Here is a 26,335-nt window from a genome sequence, read left to right on the forward strand (position 1 = left end):
GTTGCCCCATCACGAACGCTATACCACCGACCGACACGGTGACACAGACGAAGTTGCACACGAGCTACAAGAAGAGGTAATAGATGACCCAGTTCTTGACCCCGATTGGCAGCCATTGGGGGAACAGGGTGCAGGCGGCAGCAGTTCTGAAGCGGAGGAGGAGGGGCCGCAGCAGGCATCAACATCGCAACAGGTTCCATCTGCCGGGCCCGTATCTTGCCCAAAACGCGTGGCAAAGCCAAAACCTGTTGGAGGACAGCGTGGCCATCCGGTTAAAGCTCAGTCTGCAATGCCTGAAAAGGTATCCGATGCTAGAAAGAGTGCAGTCTGGCATTTTTTTAAACAACATCCAATTGATCAGCGCAAAGTCATCTGTCAAAAATGTTCAACTACCTTAAGCAGAGGACAGAATCTGAAAAGTCTCAATACAAGTTGCATGCATAGACATTTAACCACCATGCATTTGCAAGCCTGGACTAACTACCAAACGTCCCTTAAGGTTGTAGCACCCTCGGCCAATGAAGCTAGTCAGCAACGCAACATCCCTTCCGGCAGTGTAGGGCCACCATTTTCCGCACCACCTGCAGTATCTGTGCAGGTTTCTTTGCCAGGCCAAAGCAGTCAGGCTCAGGGAATCACCAGTTTCGTAGTAGGAAACACTGCATCTAGGGCACCGGTGGCAACAATACCATCTCCCACCGTCTCTCAGTCTGCCATGTCCACCGGCACCCCCGCTAGTTCCACGATCTCCAGCTCTCCAGTCCAGCTCACCCTACATGAGACTATGGTTAGAAAAAGGAAGTACTTAGCCTCGCATCCGCGTACACAGGGTTTGAACGCACACATAGCTAGACTAATCTCGTTAGAGATGATGCCCTACCGGTTAGTTGAAAGCGAAGCTTTCAAAGCCCTGATGGACTACGCTGTACCACGCTACGAGCTACCCAGTCGACACTTTTTTTCCAGAAAAGCCATCCCAGCCCTCCACCAGCATGTTAAAGAGCGCATCGTCCATGCACTCAGGCAATCTGTAAGCACAAAGGTGCACCTGACAACAGATGCATGGACCAGTAGGCATGGCCAGGGACGTTACGTGTCCATCACGGCACACTGGGTAAATGTGGTGGATGCAGGGTCCACAGGGGAAAGCAAGTTTGGGACAGTTCTGCCTAGCCCACGGTCTAGGAAACAATTGGCTGTAGCCGTTCGCACCCCCTCCTCCTCCTCTTCGTCCTCCTGCAGAAGCGAGAGCTCGTCCACAGACCGCAGTCGCACAACCACTCCATCCGCAGCTGCCACTGTTGCACACCAGGTCTCCCATTATGGGGCAGCTACTGGCAAACGTCAGCAGGCTGTATTGGCTATGAAGTGTTTGGGCGACAACAGACACACCGCGGAAGTTCTGTCCGAGTTCTTGCAGAAAGAAACGCAGTCGTGGCTGGGCACTGTAGATCTTGAGGCAGGCAAGGTAGTGAGTGATAACGGAAGGAATTTCATGGCTGCCATCTCCCTTTCCCAACTGAAACACATTCCTTGCCTGGCTCACACCTTAAACCTGGTGGTGCAGTGCTTCCTGAAAAGTTATCCGGGGTTATCCGACCTGCTCCTCAAAGTGCGTGGACTTTGCTCACATATCCGCCGTTCGCCCGTACACTCCAGCCGTATGCAGACCTATCAGCGTTCTTTGAACCTTCCCCAGCATCGCCTAATCATAGACGTTGCAACAAGGTGGAACTCAACACTGCACATGCTTCAGAGACTGTGTGAACAGAGGCGGGCTGTTATGTTTTTGTGGGAGGATACACATACACGGGCAGGCAGTAGGATGGCAGACATGGAGTTGTCAGGTGTGCAGTGGTCGAAGATTCAAGACATGTGCCAAGTCCTTCAGTGTTTTGAGGAATGCACACGGCTGGTTAGTGCAGACAACGCCATAATAAGCATGAGCATCCCCCTAATGCGTCTGCTGATGCAAAGTTTGACGCACATAAAGGATCAGGCGTCTGCAGCTGAGGAAGAGGAAAGCCTTGATGACAGTCAGCCATTGTCTGGCCAGGGCAGTGTACAGGACGAGGTAGCGGGCGAACAGGAGGAGGAGGACGAGGAGGATGATGGGGATGATTATATTTTTAATGAGGAAGCTTTTCCGGGGCCACTGGAAATTGGTGGCGCGGCAAGGCCGGGTTCTGGTTTTTTGAGGGACACAAGTGACGTGGATTTGCCTGAAACTGCCCCTCAACCAAGCACAACCGCAGATTTGAGAACTGGAACTTTGGCCCACATGGCGGATTATGCCTTACGTATCCTTAAAAGGGACACACGCATAACTAAAATGATGAATGATGACGATTACTGGTTGGCCTGCCTCCTTGATCCTCGCTATAAAGGCAAATTGCAAAATATAATGCCACATGAGAACTTGGAACTAATATTAGCAACCAAACAATCAACTCTTGTTGACCGTTTGCTTCTGGCATTCCCTGCACACAGCGCCCGTGATCGTTCTCACACGAGCTGCAGGGGCCAGCAGACCAGAGGAGTTAGAGGGGCAGAAATCAGAAGTGGCGTTGGCCAGAGGGGTTTTCTGACCAGGTTGTGGAGTGATTTTGCTATGACCGCAGACAGGACAGGTACTGCAGCATCAATTCAAAGTGACAGGAGACAACATTTGTCCAGTATGGTTACAAACTATTTTTCATCCCTTATCGATGTTCTCCCTCAACCGTCATTCCCATTTGATTACTGGGCATCAAAATTAGACACCTGGCCAGAATTGGCAGAATATGCATTGCAGGAGCTTGCTTGCCCGGCAGCTAGTGTCCTATCAGAAAGAGTATTCAGTGCTGCAGGTTCAATACTAACAGAAAAAAGGACTCGTCTGGCTACCCAAAATGTAGATGATCTAACCTTCATTAAAATGAACCACAACTGGATTTCGAAATCTTTTGCCCCACCTTGCCCGGCTGACACCTAGCTTTCCTATGAAAAGGTCTTGCCTGTGGACTATTCTGAATGCCTTTTCCAATCTCGTAATTTTCTGCACCTGATTGTCCAGCATACGACATGTTTACACCTCACTAAATGGCCAAACTCCCCACACGGGGCCGTGGTATCGACACTTGGCGACAGCACCCGTGAGAGTGCAGTTTGTCTGAAGAGGTGGGTGAGCCCGCTTTTGGTCGACGGCACTGCCAGTGGGTCCCTCCTAGTACAATAAAGTGTCTCTGGCGGTGGTGGTGCGCACCCAACGTCAGACACACCGTTGTAATATGAGGGGCCCTGGGCCTGTACCGCCGGCCACAAGACAGTTTCCCCCCACCCCAGCTCAAACAGTGCTCTACCACTTGCAAAATTATCTCACAGCTCCACCAATGTTTAGTCAATGCGCTGACATCCTTCAATGCCTGCCACTGACAATACCATTGTATTGACATTTTTGTTATGTTAGGCCTTCGATGCCTGTCTGTGGTCACTCCTTCCACTAGGCCTCCACTGACCACACCACTGCTGCCCGTGTACCCCTGGAACCAATTTAAAATTGCCTACAGCCATGTGTTATTATTTTAGGCCTTCGATGCCTGTCTGCGGTCACTCCTTCCACTAGGCCTCCACTGACCACACCACTGCTGCCCGTGTACCCCTGTAACCAATTTAAAATTGCCTACAGCCATGTGGTATTATTTTAGGCCTTCGATGCCTGTCTGCGGTCACTCCTTCCACTAGGCCTCCACTGACCACACCACTGCTGCCCGTGTACCCCTGGAACCTATTTAAAATTGCCTACAGCCATGTGTTATTATTTTAGGCCTTCGATGCCTGTCTGCGGTGACTCCTTCCACTAGGCCTCCACTGACCACACCACTGCTGCCCGTGTACCCCTGTAACCAATTTAAAATTGCCTACAGCCATGTGTTATTATTTTAGGCCTTCGATGCCTGTCTGCGGTGACTCCTTCCACTAGGCCTCCACTGACCACACCACTGCTGCCCGTGTACCCCTGGAACCAATTTAAAATTGCCTACAGCCATGTGTTATTATTTTAGGCCTTCGATGCCTGTCTGCGGTCACTCCTTCCACTAGGCCTTCACTGACCACACCACTGCTGCCCGTGTACCCCTGGAACCAATTTAAAATTGCCTACAGCCATGTGTTATTATTTTAGGCCTTCGATGCCTGTCTGCGGTGACTCCTTCCACTAGGCCTCCACTGACCACACCACTGCTGCCCGTGTACCCCTGGAACCAATTTAAAATTGCCTACAGCCATGTGTTATTATTTTAGGCCTTCGATGCCTGTCTGCGGTCACTCCTTCCACTAGGCCTCCACTGACCACACCACTGCTGCCCGTGTACCCCTGGAACCAATATCAGAAAATATAAAAATAAGTATTTTGCTTATAAAAAAGAAAATACTGGAGAGATATCAAATGCAGACATTTTAACATTAAAAACAAACACATACAACAAAAATCTGGTACAGTACTAAAAATGGCCACCAGCTACAATAACTTTCTCCTGCAAGTAGTTAACTGAAAGGTTTTTTCAATTTTAAACACAGATATGGCATCCACCGAGTGTTGTCCTGTCGCGTCTTCTTTATATTATTGCCAAGAAGATGCAAAACAATGAAAATAATAAAATCATTATTTACCAAAAAAATAGAGTAAGTCAAAACCACATTGCAAATAAACATTCATTACAAATAAAGAAGCAGGGCGCGTCCGAGGGTGAGTATATACCTAATAAGAATATAATCACCCTCGGACGCGCCCTGCTTCTTTCCGACAGCCTTCCTTCCTAAGAATCAGCCCTTCCGTGGTGTAGAGAGAGGGTTTGTTACACTCCAAGGTGTTCCCCAGGTTGCCTTTCCTGAGCTTCGATCTTCCGGCTCTCGTTTAGTAGTTGTTGGAAACTACGCTGCATTAGGCCTACAAATTGGGTATGGGGTGTAGAGAGATGGTGTGTTACACTCCAAGGTGTTCCCCAGGTTTCCTCTCCATTGCTTCGATCTTCCGGCTCTCGTTTAGTAGTTGTTGGAAACTACGCTGCATTAGGCCTACAAATTGGGTATGGGGTGTAGAGAGATGGTGTGTTACACTCCAAGGTGTTCCCCAGGTTTCCTCTCCATTGCTTCGATCTTCCGGCTCTCGTTTAGTAGTTGTTGGAAACTACGCTGCATTGGGCCTACAAATTGGGTATGGGGTGTAGAGAGATGGTGTGTTCCACTCCAAGGTGTTCTCCAGGTTGCCTTTCCTGAGCTTCGATCTTCCGGCTCTCGTTTAGTAGTTGTTGGAAACTACGCTGCATTAGGCCTACAAATTGGGTATGGGGTGTAGAGAGATGGTGTGTTCCACTGTAGAGAGATGGTGTGTTCCACTCCAAGGTGTTCCCCAGGTTTCCTCGCCAATGCTTCCATCATCATGCTCTCGTTTAGTAGTTGTTGGAAACTACGCTGCATTAGGCCTACAAATTGGGTATGGGGTGTAGAGAGATGGTGTGTTACACTCCAAGGTGTTCCCCAGGTTTCCTCTCCATTGCTTCGATCTTCCGGCTCTCGTTTAGTAGTTGTTGGAAACTACGCTGCATTAGGCCTACAAATTGGGTATGGGGTGTAGAGAGATGGTGTGTTACACTCCAAGGTGTTCCCCAGGTTTCCTCTCCATTGCTTCGATCTTCCGGCTCTCGTTTAGTAGTTGTTGGAAACTACGCTGCATTAGGCCTACAAATTGGGTATGGGGTGTAGAGAGATGGTGTGTTACACTCCAAGGTGTTCCCCAGGTTTCCTCTCCATTGCTTCGATCTTCCGGCTCTCGTTTAGTAGTTGTTGGAAACTACGCTGCATTAGGCCTACAAATTGGGTATGGGGTGTAGAGAGATGGTGTGTTCCACTCCAAGGTGTTCCCCAGGTTTCCTCGCCAATGCTTCGATCATCATGCTCTCGTTTAGTAGTTGTTGGAAACTACGCTGCATTAGACCTACAAATTGGGTATGGGGTGTAGAGAGATGGTGTGTTCCACTCCAAGGTGTTCTCCAGGTTGCCTTTCCTGAACTTCTATCTTCAGGCTCTCATTAAATTGTGGTTAAACGGAACAACTGCATTTGGCGTACTAGTTGGTTTGGGGCCTACTATCGGTGTCTGCCGCTCCTTGCTGTTCTCCTGGTTTCCTGTCCTGAAATTCCGTTTTCAGGCGCTCATTAAGTAGTTGTTAATGTTAGACTGCATTTGGCCTACTAGTTGGGTTGGGGCCTACTATCGGTGTCTGCCACTCCTTGCTGTTCTCCTCCACTGAACAAAGCTGTGCCGCCTGTTTACTACTGTTGCCAATTTTGAACTGCATTTCGACTACTTACTGATTTGGGCCTACTCTCTGTGTCAGCCTCTCATTCCAGTTGTCCTCCACTGCAATGCCCCCTGATTAGTCCTGTGTTACCAATTTTGAACTGCATTTAGCCCACTTTATTCTTTGGGCCTATATCTGTGTTTCCTCCTCATCCTGCCCATTGCCCAGCCAGTGATAGATGAGTCTGCTGGTACATTGACCCATAACGCAACATTTCCCGTGCACGCTACACTGCAAGATTGTGACCCTGCTGAAAGTCAGGTCCCCCTTCCCGCATACCATACCACATTACACGGGGACAAAGAGGAAGGTGCAGATGAAAGTGCAGGTTCCTTCATCAGGTGGGGGGAGGAATACTAGTTGGCGACGTCACTGGCACAGGGCCTCTCATGGTACGCAAAAGTGTTGCTGCCGGTGGGAGGCGCCCCCGCGGTGCAAACACACCGCTGTACTTTGAGGGGCCCTGTGCCAGTGCCAATGCCAACGAGTGGGCCCCCCCTGCTTGCTCAGGTTCACAGCACTTGCAAAGTTGAAATACTTACCTCTCCCTGCTCCACTGCCGTGACGTGGTCCAGATTTCCTGGGCCCACTAATTACTTGAACCAGCCCTACCCACCACAACTTTAGCCAAATGACCCCCAATTTCAAATGCCTTCCAATTATTATAAGGTAAATTACGCTTGACAAGCTTTATTAAGAAGAATGGATGGTTTTGACATTAAAATGGGCACTCTAGGTGTTTTCCTGGCCCCCACTCACTGCCGACTATGCTGCCCCATTGACTTGCATTGGGTTTCGTGTTTCGGTCGATCCCGACTTTACGTCATAATCGGCCGATTTCACTCGACCCTACTTTTGAGATAGTCGGGTTTCGCGAAACCCGGCTCGACTCTAAAAAGGTCAAGGTCGCTCAACTCTAGTGAAGATGTGTTTTGTGGAGTGACAAATTATGCTTCTCTTTTTTGCCAAACCTTGACTCATCTATCAGACTGCCAATGTCAGGAGAATGTTACTCACCTGCGGTGGAGGAGTGATAATGCTATGGGGTTGTTTTTCAAGCATTAATTTAGGCCCCTTAATGCTAGTAAAGGGAAAAATTCATTCTCCTGCATAACCAGTTTCAGCATGACTGTTCCCCAATGCACAAAGCAATGTCTGATTGGGTGAGTTTGATATGAAAGAACTTAACTAGCCTGCCTGCTATTATAGCCACAAAGTGTGTGGGAAACTCCATATTAACCCTTTTCTGGCATTAGACGTACTATCCCATCAAGGTGGTATGGGCCTGTATGACCACCGACTGGATAGTACGTCTTATGCGATCAGCCACGCTCACGGGGGGAGCTCGGCGATCGGGGCCGGGTGTCAGCTGACTATCGCAGCTGACATCCGGCACTATGTTTCGGCGGCACAGGGAAGCATCGCGCAGAGAGGGGGCTCCCCACATGCTTCCCTGAGACCCTCGGAGCAACAAAATGGCTGCAGGGGGCCTTCCGGGTCCTGCAGGGAGGTGGCTTTCAAGCGCCTGATCAGAGCAGGCGCCGGGAAGCCTCACTGCAGTGCCTGCAGTGCAATGCAAAGTGTCAGATCAGCGATCTGACACTAAACAGTGATGTCCCCCCTGGGGCAGTGTAAAAAAGTAAAAAAAATAATATTTACATGTGTAAAAAAAAAATCCTAAATAAAGAAAAAAAATATTGCTCCAATAAATATATTTCTTTATCTAAATAAAAAAGAAAACAATAAAAGTACACATATTTAGTATTGCCACGTCCGTAACGACCCGACCTATAAAACTGTCCCACTAGTTAACCCCTTCAGTGAACGCCGTAAAAAAAGAGGCAAAAACTACGCTTTATTATCATACCGCCAAACAAAAAGTGGAATAACACGTGATCTAAAAGACGGATATAAATAACCATGATACCGCTGAAAACGTCATCTTGTCCCTCAAAAAACGAGCCACCATACAGCGTCATCAACGAAAAAATAAAAAAGTTATAGTCCTCAGAATAAAGCGATGCAAAAATAATTATTTTTTATATAAAATAGTTTTTATCGTATAAAAGCACCATAACATAAAAAAATGATATAAATGAGGTATCGCTGTAATCATACTGACCCGAAGAATAAAACTGCTTTATCAATTTTACCAAACGTGGAACGGTATAAACACCTCACCCCCAAAAAATAAATGAATAGCTGGTTTTTGTTCATTCTACCTCACAAAAATCGGAATAAAAAGCGATCAAAAAATGTCACGTGCTCGAAAATGGTACCAATAAAAATATCAACTTGTCCCGCAAAAAACAAGACCTGAAATGACTCTGTGGACCAAAATTTGGAAAAATTATAGCTCTCAAAATGTGGAGACGCAAAAACTATTTTTTTGCAATAAAGAGAATATTTTAGTGTGTGACTGCTGCCAATCATGAAAATCTGCCAAAAATCCCGCTATAAAAGTAAATCAAACCCCCCCTTCATCACCCCTTTAGTTAGGGAAAAATAATAAAATTTAAAAAAATTTATTTATTTCCATTTTCCCATTGGGGTTAAGGTTGGGGCTAAAGTTAGGGTTTGGATTACATTTACCATTGGGATTAAGGTTGGGATTACGGTTAGAGGTGTGGTTAGGGTTACCGTTGAGATTAGGGTTAGGGGTGTGTTTGGATTAGGGTTTCAGTTAGAATTGGGGGGTTTCCACTGTTTAGGCACATCAGGGGCCCTCCAAACGCGACATGGCGTCCCATCTCAATTCCAATCAATTTTGCATTGAAAAGTCAAGTGGCGCTCCTTCCCTTCTGAGCTCTCCCGTGCGCCCAAACAGGGGTTCCCCCCACATATGGGGTATCAGCGTACTCAGAAGAAACTGGACCCCAAGAGTTGTTCTCCAATTTGTCCCGTTACCCTTGGAAAAATACAAAACCGGGGGCTAAGAAATAATTTTTGTGGAAAAAAAGATTTTTTATTTTCATGGCTCTGTCTTATAAACTGTAGTGAAACACTTGGAGGTTGAAAGTTCTCACAACACATCTAGATAAGTTCCTTAGGGGGCCTACTTTCCAAAATGGTGTCACTTGTGGGGGGTTTCAATGTTTAGGCACATCAGGGGCTCTCCAAACGCGACATGGCGTCCCATCTCAATTCCAATCAATTTTGCATTGAAAAGTCAAGTGGCGCTCCTTCACTTCTGAGCTCTGCCATGCGCCCAAACGGTGGTTTACCTCCACATATGGGGTATCAGTGTACTCAGGACAAATTTTACAACAACTTTTGGGTTCAGTTTCTCCTGTTGCCCTTGGTAAATATAACAAATTGGAGCTGAATAAACATTTTTGTGAAAAAAAGTTAAATGTTCATTTTTTTTAAACATTCCAAAAATTCCTGAGAAACACCTGAAGGGTTAATAAACTTCTTGAATGTGGTTTTGAGCACCTTGAGGGGTGCAGTTTTTAGAATGGTGTCATACTTGGTTATTTGCTATCATATAGACCCCTCAAAGTGACTTCAAATGAGATGTGGTCCCTAAAAAAAATGGTGTTGTAAAAATGAGAAATTGCTGGTCAACTTTTAACCCTTATAACTCCCTAACAAAAAAAAATTTTGGTTCCAAAATTGTGCTGATGTAAAGTAGACATGTGGGAAATGTTACTTATTAAGTATTTTTTGTGACATATCTCTGTGATTTAAGGGCATAAAAATTCAAATTTGGAAAATTGACAAATTTTCAAAATTTTGGGCAAATTTCCATTTTTTCACAAATAAATGCAGGTAGTATCAAAGAAATTTTACAAATATCATAAAGTACAATAGGTCATGAGAAAACATTGTCAGAATCATCAGGATCTGTTGAAGCGTTCCAGAGTTATAACCTCATAAAGGGATAGTGGTCAGAATTGTAAAAATTGGCCCGGTCATTAACGTGCAAACCACGCTTGGGGGTAAAGGGCTTAAGGTGTATGGATATGGAGTCCTTACCTCAGCCCCACTGAGCACCTTTGATGAAAGACAGATTAATACATTTGTGTGATGCACAAACCGACTGGAGGTCTCCTGACCCACACTCAGCAGCCTGAAATATAGGTATACGGCTGGCAAGTTCATGTCAGGGACGCGAGGTCTGTCCGTGAATTGCAGTCCTAGTACAGAACATGAATAACAGATGTGTGAATCTGGCTGAACTAGAATGGAGATTGCATGCCTGGTCTTCAGCCAACATCCATGTCTGACGTCACAAATGCTCTTCTGGTTGAGTGGACAAAGATTTCCACAGAAAAATTAAAAAATGTAGAAAGTCTTCCCAGAAAAGAGGAAGCTGTTATATAGCTGCAAATAGGGGAGCACCTCCATATTAGTGCCTATCGATTTAGCATGGGTTGTCAAAACAGAGCTCCTGTTGGTGTCTGAATGCATTGTCCATAGAGTGTATAAGTATAGGTACAATTCTGCTTCTAACGTATGGCCATGCACATCAAATGTTTTTAAACCCCCTTTGCACTTTTTAGGTTGTGATATCATGTATCACATGTAACTTACAGTCACTCTGGCTCTTTACTATTCAGACAGCAATTAAAAATTTCCTGCTAAGAGTAGAGGATGAACGTCATCAAGGCAAACAACTTAATCAAACTGTGCTTCACCCTTTGCCTTCTGCCAAAAAGTCATTTACTGCGATGAACTAGGTTCCTGCTAAGTGCCAGGCAGAGACAATAATCCTGTACAGAGACACAGATGCATCCTTTGTACACAGTGTTATTGTGTGAGATTGAAGATGAAAACTTGTTGCTGGCATGGCATTTATGTGTTCCCTTAGAAAAACAATTTGTCTTACCCATCTGTTACTCCTAGTAGAATAAGGTAGCAATATGTCATTGGGTATTATTGAGACTAATGGCAAGGGTTGCCAACCATCCAGAAATTCATAGACAGTCTGAAAAATTGGTTACTTTTTTGCCCTCTTCTTAAAAAAATAGATTTTTTTTGAGGCTGAAGAAACTTATGCAGATTATTTTGACTATGATTATCACTATTTGACTGATCACAGTGAATGCAGATAATGTCTACATATCAGAATCATGGGCTGTAAACATGTATCACTTATAATCATAATGATTTCTTATGGTTTTCCAATGTGTCTGTAAAAAAATGTTGTGATAAGCTGTCCAGAAACAATAAATACCGTAGTGAAGTTGGCCACCCTGCTGATTCTGCTAACCTAAAATGATCTAGTAAAAGCCACATTAATAAAAAAAACTGTCATGATTTACAATTAAGTGTAAATAATAATTACTGTATGTAGAACAGTTGCAGACACAATGATGCCTAGTATATAAAGTGACCTTCCCCCTATTTTAATGCATATTATATTGTGTGGTTACAAAAAAAAAAATGAACAGTCAGCCCTGAAGCACTGATGAATCATTAACTGAAAACTACAATAAAGATTAAACAACAACCACAAAATGAATGTCCTCACCCAGGTATCATTGTAATCAGTCTAACCTGACAGTGTCTGTAGCTTACTGAGCACAATCCTGCTGACAGGCTCACTTTAAATAATAAACCATTATTAACTATCAGTTTTGTCACTACTTCATTTATCTAAAGCATTCCTTTTTTTTTGTTTAGGGTGGGGGAGGCAGATATTCTGGTAGCAGTGATAGATGTCAGCACTGGTTTACTATCTCGGGAAGAACTGCTTGCCCACCTGCAGAACCTCTGCTCCAGCCTGCAAGGAGATGGACCCAGGAATGTTATTGTGGCACTGAACAAAGTAGACCTGCTAAGCCAAGAAAGTATCTATACCATGCAGAAGCTATGTCAGGAATCTGGACTACCGCCAGTATGTCTTCTGTCTTGCCACACAAAAGAAGGAATCTGCAAGTTCCTGAGAATCCTCAGAGACCGATTGGAAGCAATGTGAGATGCTTATTTTTTAAGTACATTTCAATGGTGCATTTCATTTTACCTTCAAGCACAAATAGATCAAATGGATCCATTAGTTAAAAATCAAGACATAACGTCAGTATGGTATTACCATGAGGAGGCAGAAAGTAGCGTATGTATTACGCACCTGAGTAGACTGATGATCACCAGAAAATTGCTTATTTATGAAATCAGGATTTTGTGTTTTAAATGTATTTTTTAAACATTTTTGGCCATTTTTTTTTTATTTAAAAATTGGTAATCTTGCAATTTTCACACTGGCCACTGGGACTTTTTAGACTTCTCTTTGTTTAAGGAAATCCACATGTATATTAGCAACAATGAATGAGTCAGATCCTATCTTTTGTGTTGAATCCTCTAATGAGCGTGTACAAAAGTCAATGTGAAGGAAAGGTAGTAGGGTCTATTACAGGGGTCTCAAACACTTGGGTTGTGGACGTTATGCGGCCCCCGAGGCTCCATTGTGCAGCCCTCAGACACCTGAGATGATCGTGGCCCGATCCAGAGGCCGCCGTTATCAGCTTTCCTTTTCAACTGAATATGTGAAATGTGAGACCGACTCTTTCCACCACAAAACCAGTACCAGCCACCGGACAATTAGAGGCCAGTGACTGACTTTGGCATATATGTCACGTTCACGCTTAACGTCACTGCCATGCGCCACTCTGGGTATGTTGCAGGAAGAGGACACTGTTCATCAAGAGAGTGAGGTCAGGTGAGAAGAATTTTTTTTGTGTGTGTAAAGAGCAACAGAATGTTGGACATTGTTACAAGTACAAGATGGGGACATTACTATATGATGGAAATCAGAATGGGGACATTATTGCAAGGTGTGGATCATTATAACAGGATGAGTGACATTATTATAGGACGGGGGACTATTACTACAGGTTTAAGTACATTATTACAAGACTGGGACCATTACTACTGGACGAGGGATATTATTACAGGATTGGGGACATTATGACAGGATTTGGGACATTATGACAGGATAGGGGACATTACGACAAGACAGAGGACATTGTTACAGGACAGGGGACATTATAGCAGGATTGGGGAAATTATTCCTGGATGGCGGCCAGAATTACTATATGGGGCTAATTGTAAAACAATAATACTGTATGGGGCCAATTGGGAGACAAAAAAAGGAAACATTTGTTAAACATTTTTCAAAATAAAGTATGAAAACATAGCAGAAAAATATTTTGGACAGTAAAAATGCTGTAAAAGAGAAGGACCTGTAACATAACCCATAGGATAACTGCAATTGAAAACAATTTTAAAAAGATGAAAAATAAAAAAAAAAATGATCAAAAAGTCATATAGGAAAATAATGGAATCACTGAAAACTTGCTCTTCTCCTGCAAAGAAAGCGGCCCTTCATATTCAAAATTTTTCTAAGTGCAGCCCATTTACCTGTTGCATAGTTTGGTCACAGAAGAAACTTGAGAGTAGATTATATGGGGTAATTCAACTTTTATCTAAACAGAACATGAGGTACATGCATCAGCTTCTTAATACAGCATAACAGGAAGTCTAAAAGACCTTTTACCAGAGAGAAAGGGAAACCAAGGTACAACAAGTATATGCATTACATTCAACTAAGAATATAACAGTAAGAACATCGCCATCTACTGTCAGAAAAGTGTAAATAAACTCTTCCTGCCCACAAATAAGTCTGTATCTGTTGCATATCTGCCAACATTAATCAGCTGAATTTGAGATCTCTATGGACAGAGGTTTTGTTAGGGGTCGAGTTCCCGCTTCTGCACAGGGGGAATCTCGAGCCACCTCCGCTGCGGTCTCCCATTCTTGTCCAGCCGCAGTGGAGTCTGCTCAGCAAAGACGTCGGTCCCAGCGTCTTGCTCATTCTCACTCTGTTCTGAGAGTTACTGTTGCTTCTCCAGTCTCTGCCATTAAAGTCAGTGCTGGTCAGCAGCGAGCGGACTTCTCTGGGACTAAGTCTTTGTCTGCACGTACTGAGCATGCCCAGGGTAAGATCTCCCGTTGGAGATCGAGGGTCATGTGCTCAGGCTCTGCAGCACATTCCATTGGTCCTCTTGGCAGGTCTTGGAAGGGCAAAGGTGCTGTGGCCACTTCCTGTGCTGCTGCTATATAATCTGCGCATGACCGCACGGCCATGCGCTAGTATTGTCTTTCAATCGCTAATGTGTGTATGTTGTGAGTGCAAGTCGTCCTTGGATACCCCTACCCTATTGAATGACTGTTCGCGGAAGGTGTATGGCTGCTACCTAGCGCCCGACTTATCCTACAGCACTAGTCACACATTATAGCGTCCAGTTGCTGTGACCGCCAGAACGGCGCCGTGCACTTCCTCTGTGCTTTCCTTACCCAAGCCTGGGTGATTAGTGGCGTTCGTCAGTGCGGCACTACATGCACTCTTGTGCCTTAATATTGCTCTTCAGTTTCCTTACACACCCAGTTGCGGTGTTGTGCCAGCAAGGGTCTAATCGGACTTTAATCCTAGTTGGGGTTGAGTTCGCTGACTACTTGCTCGCGCTTTAGGTGCGGTACCGCGGTCCTGTGCCTTAACAGGATTGCTTCTTTCATGCTGGGTGAGGTTAACCCACGCGTGTATACTTTAGTGTACCGCCATATAGTCTGCTAATTGCTAGCAGCAGGTTTTCACCTGCACGGTGGACCCCGGACTGCGAACGCATCTATACCATCTGTCTTGGTGCGTTCCGCCAGTCCTAACAGGTTTTACCTGAAATTGTAATCCTGCCTTTGATGATAACGTGCCTTCTAAAAACTTTTCCTGAAAGAACTAACATGGCACCAGTGGTCATTGTGAAAATTGCAAGATTACTTATGTTTTTTTTTTCTTTTACTACCGTTTGTGAAATGAAAAAAAAACAAACCACAAAACTTTTTTTTTAAAATACGTGAAACACAATAGGTCATTTTTTGATGACACTCCCTAGTATAATTAAGTCTCTTGTCTACTCAACTCTGCAAGGTTGATACAATATTATATTGCATAAATGTCATAGTACATGACTACACTTACCGCATAGAGACAAACACTGTATTTCCATAGGGTAGATGACAGATATTCTTTCCAGCAAATAGTGCAGTTTTCATGCATGTGGTGCAATGTTTTACACAAAAGGTGCTATGAAATCTCCAGCATCAAGAAAAATATTACATATATCACCTAGATAATGCTACACTGTGTAAATATACAGGTGCTTCTCACAAAATTAGAATATCATCAAAAAGTTAATTTATGTCAGTTCTTCAATACAAAAAGTGAAACACATACAGAGTCATTATAAACAGAGTGATCTGTTTCAAGTGTTTATTTCTGTTAATATTGATGATTATGGCTTACAGCCAATGAAAACCCAAAAGTCATTATCTCAGTAATTTAGAATAATTAAGAAAAAACAACTGCAGAGGCCTCCTAAGCATTTAAATAGGTCCCTTAGTCTGTTTCAGTAGGCTCCACAATCATGGGAAAGACTGCTGACTTGAGAAATGTTCAGAAGGCAGTCATTGACACACTCCACAAGGAGGGTAAGCCACAAAAGGTCATTGCTAAAGAAGCTGGCTGTTCACAGAGTGACCAATCGGCGACAGGCGCAGTCCGGCCGCGAATTGGCGCGGAATTTGAACCATGCTTCGCTGATTGGTCGCACCCAGCCGAATACTGTGTATAAATTGCATTATTCTGTTCATAAATAAACTACATACATATTCTAGAATACCCGATGCATTAGAATCGGGCCACCATCTAGTGATAACATAATTGACAATAATAAAGAGGTTCTCTTTTTAAGGGAAAATATTCTTTTAATTTTTACCAATAAATGTTTTTGTTTTGTTTTTTCAGTTGTGGTGATCCTCTTCAGGGAGCCCCTACAATTACTCAGACTCGCCATAGACATCATCTTACAGCATGTTTAGACGCACTAGGGCGCTACAGTGTGCACAGACAGGAGGACTTGGTTCTTTCTGCAGAGGAGCTGCGTATTGCTCACAGACAACTTGGTGCTATCACAGGTAGGGTGAGCGCAGAGGACATTCTGGATATTATATTCAGTGATTTCTGCATAGGAAAGTGAGTCCATCCATGCCTAGATCTTAATCTTACTATATTGTGCTGTTTTGGATACACTGTATTTTACTGTTTAAAACATATTAATAAATAAATAAATGAAGTTTGTCCTTTTTGTGATTTCTATTCCATGTTGTATATGTTCTGAATACGCAAGGGAAAATGTATGACTGGACAGATTTGCAACACTTCCAAAAAAGAGAAATCAACATGGATTCGGATATCTTAAACTGCTATAATCTGGAGGTTTGGCTTAAAGGGAACCTGTCAGCAGGATTGTGCACAGTAACCTACAGACAGTGTCAGGTTAGCGCTCTTGTACTGATTATAATGATACCTTTGTTGATGAAATCCATCTTGTGGTTGTTTAATGTTTATTTTCAGTTAATGATATGCTCCTACTCAGTGGCGTCCTGTGGGGGGAGGGGGGAGGTCTTCATGTGGTGCTTTGCTTATGTATTCACCAGTATGGCTTCTGACAGGTCACTGATTCCTCACTGACCTGCCACCTAGTTAACATGCTGAATATTATATGTATTGAAAAAAAAATCACCTTTGAATCACCTTTGAAGTCGGTCGTTCTCCTGTTGTAGAATAAATTTGGAGGCAATCAGATGCCATCCTGATGTTGTTTCTTGATGCGTGTGTATTTTTCAGCATTGATGACACCACTAGTCCTGTAGATCCTGACCAAATTCCCAACTCAATTTACTGAAATGCAGCCCCAAACTTGCAAGGAACCTCTATTGTACTTGAAGACAATCGCTATCGTACCACTCTCCAATCCTTCTGCAAACAATTTGCCTTCTGTTGCAGACAAATATTTCACATTTTGACTCATCAGTCCAGAGCACCTGCTGCCATTTTTCTGCAACCTAGATCTTGTTTTCATGCATTAATGAGTTGCTTAGCCTTATTTGCATGCCAAAAGTATGGCTTTTTGGGTGCAATTCTTCCAATAAAGACTACATCTGGTCAAACTTCGCATTAGATGGTGTCACGGTTGTTGCCAGCTCTAAGGTGATGGCATTGCTGGTGTGGTAGTTCAACTCACGTGGCGGTATATAGAGGTAGAAAATCGGAACACTGTCTCTTTAAATCCTGCGTTAGTTTATTATTACGCAGTATAAATGAACAAGAGGGGAAAAAACTCAGCTACTCTGGCTCAAACAGGAAAACAACAAAGAAAAAACAAAAACGCTGCAACACAGTCCATACGTAGACGGGTGGCACCCTGCTCTGGAGCAATACAGGTTCAGACTTTCCTCAACAAGACAAAAAACCACTGGAGACTGCCTCTAGAGCTCATATTTAAACTCAAGACCATGTGACTCTTTCCATCATGTGACTGACCACATGATCATGACATCACACAGGTTCTGGCAGCTTTACAGGTGGAGATAATGTGGACCTTCTCCCTCCTGCTCTATGAAGGTCCACATGAAACCAGCCCTTTTGCAACTTTAACTTAACCCTCGCAACAGGTAGTGTGCTGGAGGAAAATACTCTAGTTTCATATCACTGACGGCATTAAGCGCAGTGACCAGGGGTGGATTATAATGGGGTCAATCTGGGCGGTAGCCCAGGGCCCAGTGATGTGGGGGGGGCCCTGGGCTACTGCTCAGATTGCCCGCTGCCATCAGGGCATTACTGCCCTGACTGTCGTATGGGCCCAGTGGGCAGAGGGGACTGCATCGGGCCCCATCTCATCTGTTCACCGGGCCCCTACCAGCGCTGCGGCAGTTAAACGCTATTGATGTGCGGGCGCGCACCCGCACGTCAATAGTTAACAGCCGCCAGCCAATCGGAGGCTGGAAGCTGACATCAGCCGCAGCGCGCACGTCATCGGCATCTGATGTCATTGTCAGTCGCCGGCGAGTGCGCGCTTCAGCTGCAAGGAGAGAGCTTCGTCGCTGGAGCGCTGACAGGTGAGGAGAACTTTTTTTTTTTTTATTGCGAACGACAATCCAGGGGGCCCGGGCCAGTATGCTGGACACTGGGGGCAATATGCTGGACACACTTGGGGCAATACGCTGGACACACTGGGGGCAATATGCTGGAGACACTGGGGGCAGAATGCTGGACACACTAGGGGCAATATGCTGGACACACTGGCGGCAATATGCTGGACACACTGGGGGCAATATGCTGGACACACTGGGGGCAGAATGCCGGAGACACTGGGGGCAGAATGCTGGACACACTAGGGGCAATATGCTGGACACACTGGGGGCAATATGCTGGACACACTGGGGGCAATATGCTGGACACACTGGGGGCAATATGCTGGACACACTGGGGGCAATATGCTGGACACACTGGGGGCAATATGCTGAACACACTGGGGCAATATGCTGGACACACTGGGGACAATATGCTGGACACACTGGGGGTAATATGCTGGACACACTGGGGGCAGAATGCTGGACACACTGGGGGCAATATGCTGGACACACTGGGGGCAATATGCTGGAGACACTGGGGCAGAATGCTGGACACACTGGGGGCAATATGCTGGACACACTGGGGGTAATATGCTGGACACACTGGGGGCAATATGCTGGAGACACTGGGGGCAATATGCTGGACACACTGGGGGCAATATACTGGACAAACTGGGGGCAATATGCTGGACACACTGGGGGCAATATGCTGGAGACACTCAGGCAGATTGCTGGACACACTGGGGGCAATATGCTAGACACACTGGGGGCAATATGCTGGACACACTGAGGACAATATGCTGGACAAACTGGGGGCAGATTGCTGGACACACTGGGACAATATGCTGGACACACTGGGGGTAATATGCTGGACACACTGGGGGCAGAATGCTGGACACACTGGGGGCAATATGCTGGACACACTGGGGGCAATATGCTGGACACACTAGGGGCAATATGCTGGAGACACTGGGGGCAATATGCTGGACACACTGGGGGCAATATGCTGGAGACACTCAGGCAGATTGCTGGACACACTGGGGGCAATATGCTAGACACACTGGGGGCAATATGCTGGACAAACTGGGGGCAGAATGCTGGACACACTGGGGGCAATATGCTGGACACACGGGACAATATGCTGGACAAACTGGGGGCAGATTGCTGGACACACTGGGACAATATGCTGGACACACTGGGGTAATATGCTGGACACACTGGGGGCAGAATGCTGGACACACTGGGGGCAATATGCTGGACACACTGGGGGCAATATGCTGGAGACACTGGGGCAGAATGCTGGACACACTGGGGGCAATATGCTGGACACACTGGGGGCAATATGCTGGACACACTGGGGGTAATATGCTGGACACACTGGGGGCAATATGCTGGAGACACTGGGGGCAATATGCTGGACACACTGGGGGCAATATACTGGACAAACTGGGGGCAATATGCTGGACCCCCCTGTGGGCAATATGCTGGAGACACTCAGGCAGATTGCTGGACACACTGGGGGCAATATGCTAGACACACTGGGGGCAATATGCTAGACACACTGGGGGCAATATGCTGGACAAACTGGGGGCAGAATGCTGGAGACACTGGGGGCAATATGCTGGACACACTAGGGGCAATATGCTGGAGACACTGGGGGCAATATGCTGGACACACTGGGGGCAATATGCTGGAGACACTCAGGCAGATTGCTGGACACACTGGGGGCAATATGCTAGACACACTGGGGGCAATATGCTGGACAAACTGGGGGCAGAATGCTGGACACACTGGGGGCAATATGCTGGACACACGGGACAATATGCTGGACAAACTGGGGGCAGATTGCTGGACACACTGGGACAATATGCTGGACACACTGGGGTAATATGCTGGACACACTGGGGGCAGAATGCTGGACACACTGGGGGCAATATGCTGGACACACTGGGGGCAATATGCTGGACACACTGGGGGCAATATGCTGGAGACACTGGGGCAGAATGCTGGACACACTGGGGGCAATATGCTGGACACACTGGGGGCAATATGCTGGACACACTGGGGGTAATATGCTGGACACACTGGGGGCAATATGCTGGAGACACTGGGGGCAATATGCTGGACACACTGGGGGCAATATACTGGACAAACTGGGGGCAATATGCTGGACCCCCCTGTGGGCAATATGCTGGAGACACTCAGGCAGATTGCTGGACACACTGGGGGCAATATGCTAGACACACTGGGGGCAATATGCTAGACACACTGGGGGCAATATGCTGGACAAACTGGGGGCAGAATGCTGGAGACACTGGGGGCAATATGCTGGACACACTAGGGGCAATATGCTGGAGACACTGGGGGCAATATGCTGGACACACTGGGGGCAATATACTGGACAAACTGGGGGCAATATGCTGGACACACTGGGGGCAATATGCTGGAGACACTCAGGCAGATTGCTGGACACACTGGGGGCAATATGCTAGACACACTGGGGGCAATATGCTGGACAAACTGGGGGCAGAATGCTGGACACACTGGGGGCAATATGCTGGATACACTGGGGACAATATGCTGGACAAACTGGGGGCAGATTGCTGGACACACTGGGGCAATATGCTGGACACACTGGGGGCAATATGCTGGACACACTGGGGGCAATATGCTGGAAATACCGGGGGCAATATGCTGGACCCACTGGGGCAGGATGCTGGACTCACTGGGGCAGGATGCTGGACTCACTGGGGGCAGGATGCTGGACACTGGGGGCATCATGCTGGATACATTGGGGAAACGCACACCGACCCAGTGCTAAATGGCAGCAAAAAGTCTGCCTAAAAAGTAGAAAAAGACCAAGGTCTAGCGCATACCCTGCAATAACCTTTTTTTTGCTTTTCTTCATCTCTGTTCTTATAATATTGTTTTCCCACCTGCATGGTAGGGTGAGATAGGGCAGTGAGGGTTAGTCCACATTTAGTGGGGGCACCAAAAAATCGTTATTACGGTGCCAACCTCCACAGCCAGGCAGGGGACAGGAAAGGTTATTGCAGGGTATGCGCTACACCTTGGTCTTTTTCTATTTTTTAGGCAGACTTTTTGCTGCCATTTAGCACTGGGTCGGTGTGTGTTTTTAGATAAATTGTTATAATGAAGTTTGTTTTAAGGGGATTCATGTTCACTAAGCTTTATTCTAGTTCCCAGTATGATATATCATTTTTCTGGATACATTGGGGGCATAGATGCTGGACACTGGGGGAGGAGATGCTGGACACTGGGGGCAGAGATGCTGGACACTGGGGGCAGAGATGCTGGACACTGGGGGCAGAGATGCTGGACACTGGGGGCAAAGATGCTGGACACACTGGGGGCAGGATTGGAGACATGGGCAGAATGTAGATACGGGCCATGATTGGAGACACGGGGCAGAATGAAAGACATTGGGCAGGATTGGAGACAGATCGTGCAGGATCATGGGACACGATGGATACGATGGAGACTGATGGGCAGATCATATGGGGCAGGATGGATACTCTTGTGGGCAGGATGGGAGAACATGTGGCTGAAGCCAGGAATGAGATACACGGGGTCAGGATGGGGGATATTATAATTACCATACAATTAAGGGATATTATTACTGCAGTGATGTATTTATTTTATTTTTTGAGGACACTGTTTTAAATGGGAGGCGGTCCTGTTACTGTGCATAGAGTGACACTATGTCACCTCTTTTTCTTCATGTGGTGTCATGTAGAAGTTGGGAAAAATTAAGTAATGTGTTCTGCAAGCGGAGCTCGAGATAACTGTGTTATTTCCTGCAGAGACAAGTCCTGGCTGGATGAAGTGATGGTGGTCTGTGCTGGATGAAAGATGAAGCACTTCACCTAGAAACGTCACTGGTGAGTCAGTGTTACCTATACACTGACACTATACACTGTATACTATATACAGAGGTCCTGTGTATAATGTCACCGGTGATCACTGTATTGTGTGTGATCACTACACAAACACTGCATTCTAAGTACAGATCTCCTGTTAATACTGGCACTTATGGTGACAGTACTGTTTTATTTTTTTTCTTCTTAACTGAAGGGTAAATTGACTAGATCAATAGATGTTTGACAGGTTATAGTTTCAGACAGCAACTATTTTTCTGGAATAATCTGGTTCAGGTATATGATGACCCCGTCGCATGACCCCGCCACATGACCCTGTCACATGACCGGGGGAGCCCACAGTGTCTGAACAGCCCGGGGCCCTGGCTACCCTTAATCCACCCCTGGCAGTGACACATATCTCCCCTCTATTACATTACCGGTGACTTTGTCACACTGGATATATTCCAATTTCGAAGGTAAGTAAGCATGGAGTGTCTTTCATCCACTGCATTAAGATGCCTTGGTCGATAACTTCGTCTGCAGTCCTCAACATCTCCCATTTCTTGCTACTTCCTCAAAAGAGCTTGAAAAGTACATCTTGAAACCCCAGACTGTTGTGGAATCTTTCCCTGTGAAAGATCTTGCTGATGAAGTATAACTACCTTGTGTCTGGTTGCTGTTCTCAGCCTTGCCATGGTGTATGACCTTGACATGAAACTGTCTTCCACATTGTTAACTTTAAGACACAAAAGAGCATAGTAGAACCAAAAACACTCAGTTTAAAAAAATCACAGTAATCCGCAAGTGCTAGTAAAAAGATGTAAAAAACAGGGTATTTAGTTGATATGTTTTTTGCAAAAAATGTATACTAAGCTGCTCCACCAAAAGTCACGGTATAACCATATCAGACCAGTCCTAACTGATGTATACAATCCCTATCTGATGTATTTAAAAACCTGATCATCTATATATTACCTGTGTGAACAGGGTTCAGAGAGGAAAAGTCCATGTGGACATGCTGAGTGGAACATTGTGCAGATAGCCCAAGTGTTCCTGTTTCCACATTGTTAACTTTGTAGCATATTTTGGCTGTTCCTCATCCAGTTTAAGCCTCCAGCACAGCTGTCTCTGTTACTGACTGTTTCCACCTACGTGTGAAAATGACGATCATTATGTGTTTTGAAGGCAAAGGGTGATCACACCAAGTACTGAATTCTCTTTTGTTCATTCACTTGATTTTTATCTACTAAAAAATGCAAACTATTAACACTTCTAATTTTTAAAGCAGTTTTATTTTGCAGCATTTTCCCACACCGAACTAAAACTTTTGCATATAAAAATAGTTATAGTTCCTATTTATATTTTATTAGGACACATAAGACTTTTCATTTAATAGAAATTGTAAAAATACAGACTCTAAGGCTACTTTCACACTAACGTCGTACTCGGCCCGTCGCAGTGCGTCGGGCCGAGGTACCGACGCTAGCAGTGAAATGCGCCGCACAACGGGGGCAGCGGATGCATTTTTCCAGCGCATCCGCTGCCCCATTGTGAGGTGTGGGGAGGTGGGGGAGGAGTTCCGGCCGCGCATGCGAAGTCGGAAATGGTGGACCATCGGAAGCAAAAAACTTTACATGTAACGTTTTTTGCTCCCGGCGGTCCGCCACAACATGGCGCAACAGTCGCACGACGGTTGCAACGTGTGTCAATGCGTCGCAATGCGTCGCTAATGTTAGTCTATGGGGCAAAAACGCATCCTGCAGACACCTTTGCAGGATGTGTTTTTTCCCCTAAACGACGCATTGCGACATATTGAAAAAAACGCTAGTGTGAAAGTAGCCTTAGGCTAGTTTCACATTTGTGTTAGAATACACAGCGTTTAATCCACAACCGCAAATGACGGAAAAACCGCATGGAAACGCGTACAAACGTAGTGTTTTTTAGACGCATATGGTAACGCATGCGGTTTAAAAAACATGGCGTTTTCATGCTTTAGCATGCGTTTTTTCCTGCATTTGCATTTTTTGTGTGCATGGTGGAAAATTTTACAGGAGAAAAATCTAGATAACCAGACACCGCCAATGGGACTACAGAGGACGTGTATTATGGGATATCTATATATAGACCCTAGGACTGCTGAAATCTTAACTGTGTGCTACTGTATCCTGTGTCATGATGGATCTTCGCATGGAGAGCTTTTATTTCAACCTGGATTTGAGCATCAAGCTGTTTCTTGCCTGTGTGTTTGCTTGGGAGCAACAAAGAAATCAAGAAAGACAGAAAAGGACACGACATCGGCGTTTTTGGCGACACCCCATTATCGAACTCCGGGAGAGCCGTGGAGCCTATCACACACTATATGGTGAGCTTAATGCCAACCCGGACAAATTCCCGGAATATACCCGGATTTCGCAAGACTCTTTTCGGCATTTGCTTGGTCGTGTCCAAGAAGCAATCCGGAGACAGGACACCCAGCTCCGTAGAGCGATTCCTGCAGAGGAACGTCTGCTGGTTACATTAAGGTACGTAATAATTCTAAACAAATGCCAGTCATAATTATTGTTGGTCTGACATGTATTCTTTGTATTTTCCTTTATGTTTTTAGCAGAACAACCCCATAAATAGAATTGATTTTAATTCATTTTTTATTTATTTTATTACAGATTTCTGGCAACCGGAGAGAGCTTATCATCCCTCCACTTCCAGTACCGGCTTGGAATTTCCACCCTGTCTGGAATAGTTGCGGACACCTGCCGGGCTTTGTGGAATGTTCTCCGGGATGAATTTATACCCATACCCATCGAGGACATGTGGATGGTAATTGCAGAGAAATTCTGGAGTGTGTGTGATTTCCACAACTGTTTCAAACCTGCCAGAACTGGATTGGAGTACTTCAACTACAAAAAATATTTTTCTGTTGTGCTCATGGCAATAGCAGATGCGGACTGTCGCTTCATCGCAGTGGACATTGGAGCTTTTGGCCGTGGCAATGATTCCCAGACTTTCAAGAACTCGGATATGGGCTGACATGTGTATAGCAAAAATTTTAATTTTCCACGGCCATGACATCTCCCCAACACTCAAGGCCCACCGATGCCATTTGTTATGGTTGGGGATGAGGCCTCTCAGATGTGTGAAAACCTACTGAAGCCATATTCCAGTCGGGACTTGAACCACACTAAAAGGATCTTTAACTACAGACTGACCAGGGCCCGAAGAACAGTAGAGTGTACCTTTGGGATTCTAGTCTCAAAATGGCATATTCTTGCAACAGCAATTAATCTAAAAATGGAGACAGTCGATGAGTGTTGTGAATTCTGTGGCCAAGCTCCCTCCTGTGGTCGTGAGTGGTACTGCGGCTGGTTCTGTCTATAAGCTTCCTTTGGTGGATGAGAGTGGTACTGCGGCTTCTGAGTTTCCTTCCTCAGGTGATGAGGTTAAGTCGTTAGGTGTTGCTCTATTTAACTCCACCTGGTGCTTTGATCCTGGCCTCCAGTCAATGTTCTAGTATTGGTCTTGCTTCCTCCTGGATCGTTCCTGTGGCCTCTCTATCCTGCATAAGCTAAGTTCTGCTTGTGTTATTTTTGTTTGCTATATTTTCTGTCCAGCTTGCTATATTGGTTTTTTCTTGCTTGCTGGAAGCTCTGAGACGCAGAGGGAGCACCTCCGTACCGTTAGTCGGTGCGGAGGGTCTTTTTGCCCCTCTGCGTGGTTGTTTGTAGGTTTTTGTGTTGACCGCAAAGCTATCTTTCCTATCCTCGGTCTATTCAGTAAGTCGGGCCTCACTTTGCTAAATCTATTTCATCTCTGTGTTTGTATTTCATCTTTACTCACAGTCATTATATGTGGGGGGCTGCCATTTCCTTTGGGGAATTTCTCTGAGGCAAGGTAGGCTTATTTTTCTATCTTCAGGGCTAGTTAGTTTCTCAGGCTGTGCCGAGTTGCATAGGGAGCGTTAGGCGCAATCCACGGCTACCTCTAGTGTGGTGTGTTAGGATTAGGGATTGCGGTCAGCAGAGTTTCCACGTCTCAGAGCTTGTCCTATGTTTTTGGTAAATGTCAGGTCACCTTGTGTGCTCTGAACTTCAAGGTCCATTGTGGTTCTGAATTACCTGTTCATAACAGATGAGGTGGTCAAAACCTG

General features: G+C 45.6%; 1 protein-coding gene across 2 annotated transcripts in view; it reads left to right on the forward strand.

Annotated features, from left to right (window-relative positions):
- Window positions 1-26,335, forward strand: part of GTPBP3 (GTP binding protein 3, mitochondrial) — a 223,619-nt gene that overhangs the window by 182,025 nt on the left and 15,259 nt on the right. For both annotated transcript variants that reach the window (XM_069767688.1, XM_069767687.1), the window contains exons 9-11: window positions 11,969-12,259; window positions 16,143-16,312; window positions 16,525-16,673. In XM_069767688.1, the coding sequence (XP_069623789.1) occupies window positions 11,969-12,259; window positions 16,143-16,312; window positions 16,525-16,673 (610 nt within the window). The remainder of the gene's footprint in view (window positions 1-11,968; window positions 12,260-16,142; window positions 16,313-16,524; window positions 16,674-26,335) is intronic.

This window comes from Ranitomeya imitator, chromosome 1 (genome assembly GCF_032444005.1).
Source record: "Ranitomeya imitator isolate aRanImi1 chromosome 1, aRanImi1.pri, whole genome shotgun sequence".
In the NCBI taxonomy this organism is placed as follows: domain Eukaryota; kingdom Metazoa; phylum Chordata; class Amphibia; order Anura; family Dendrobatidae; genus Ranitomeya; species Ranitomeya imitator.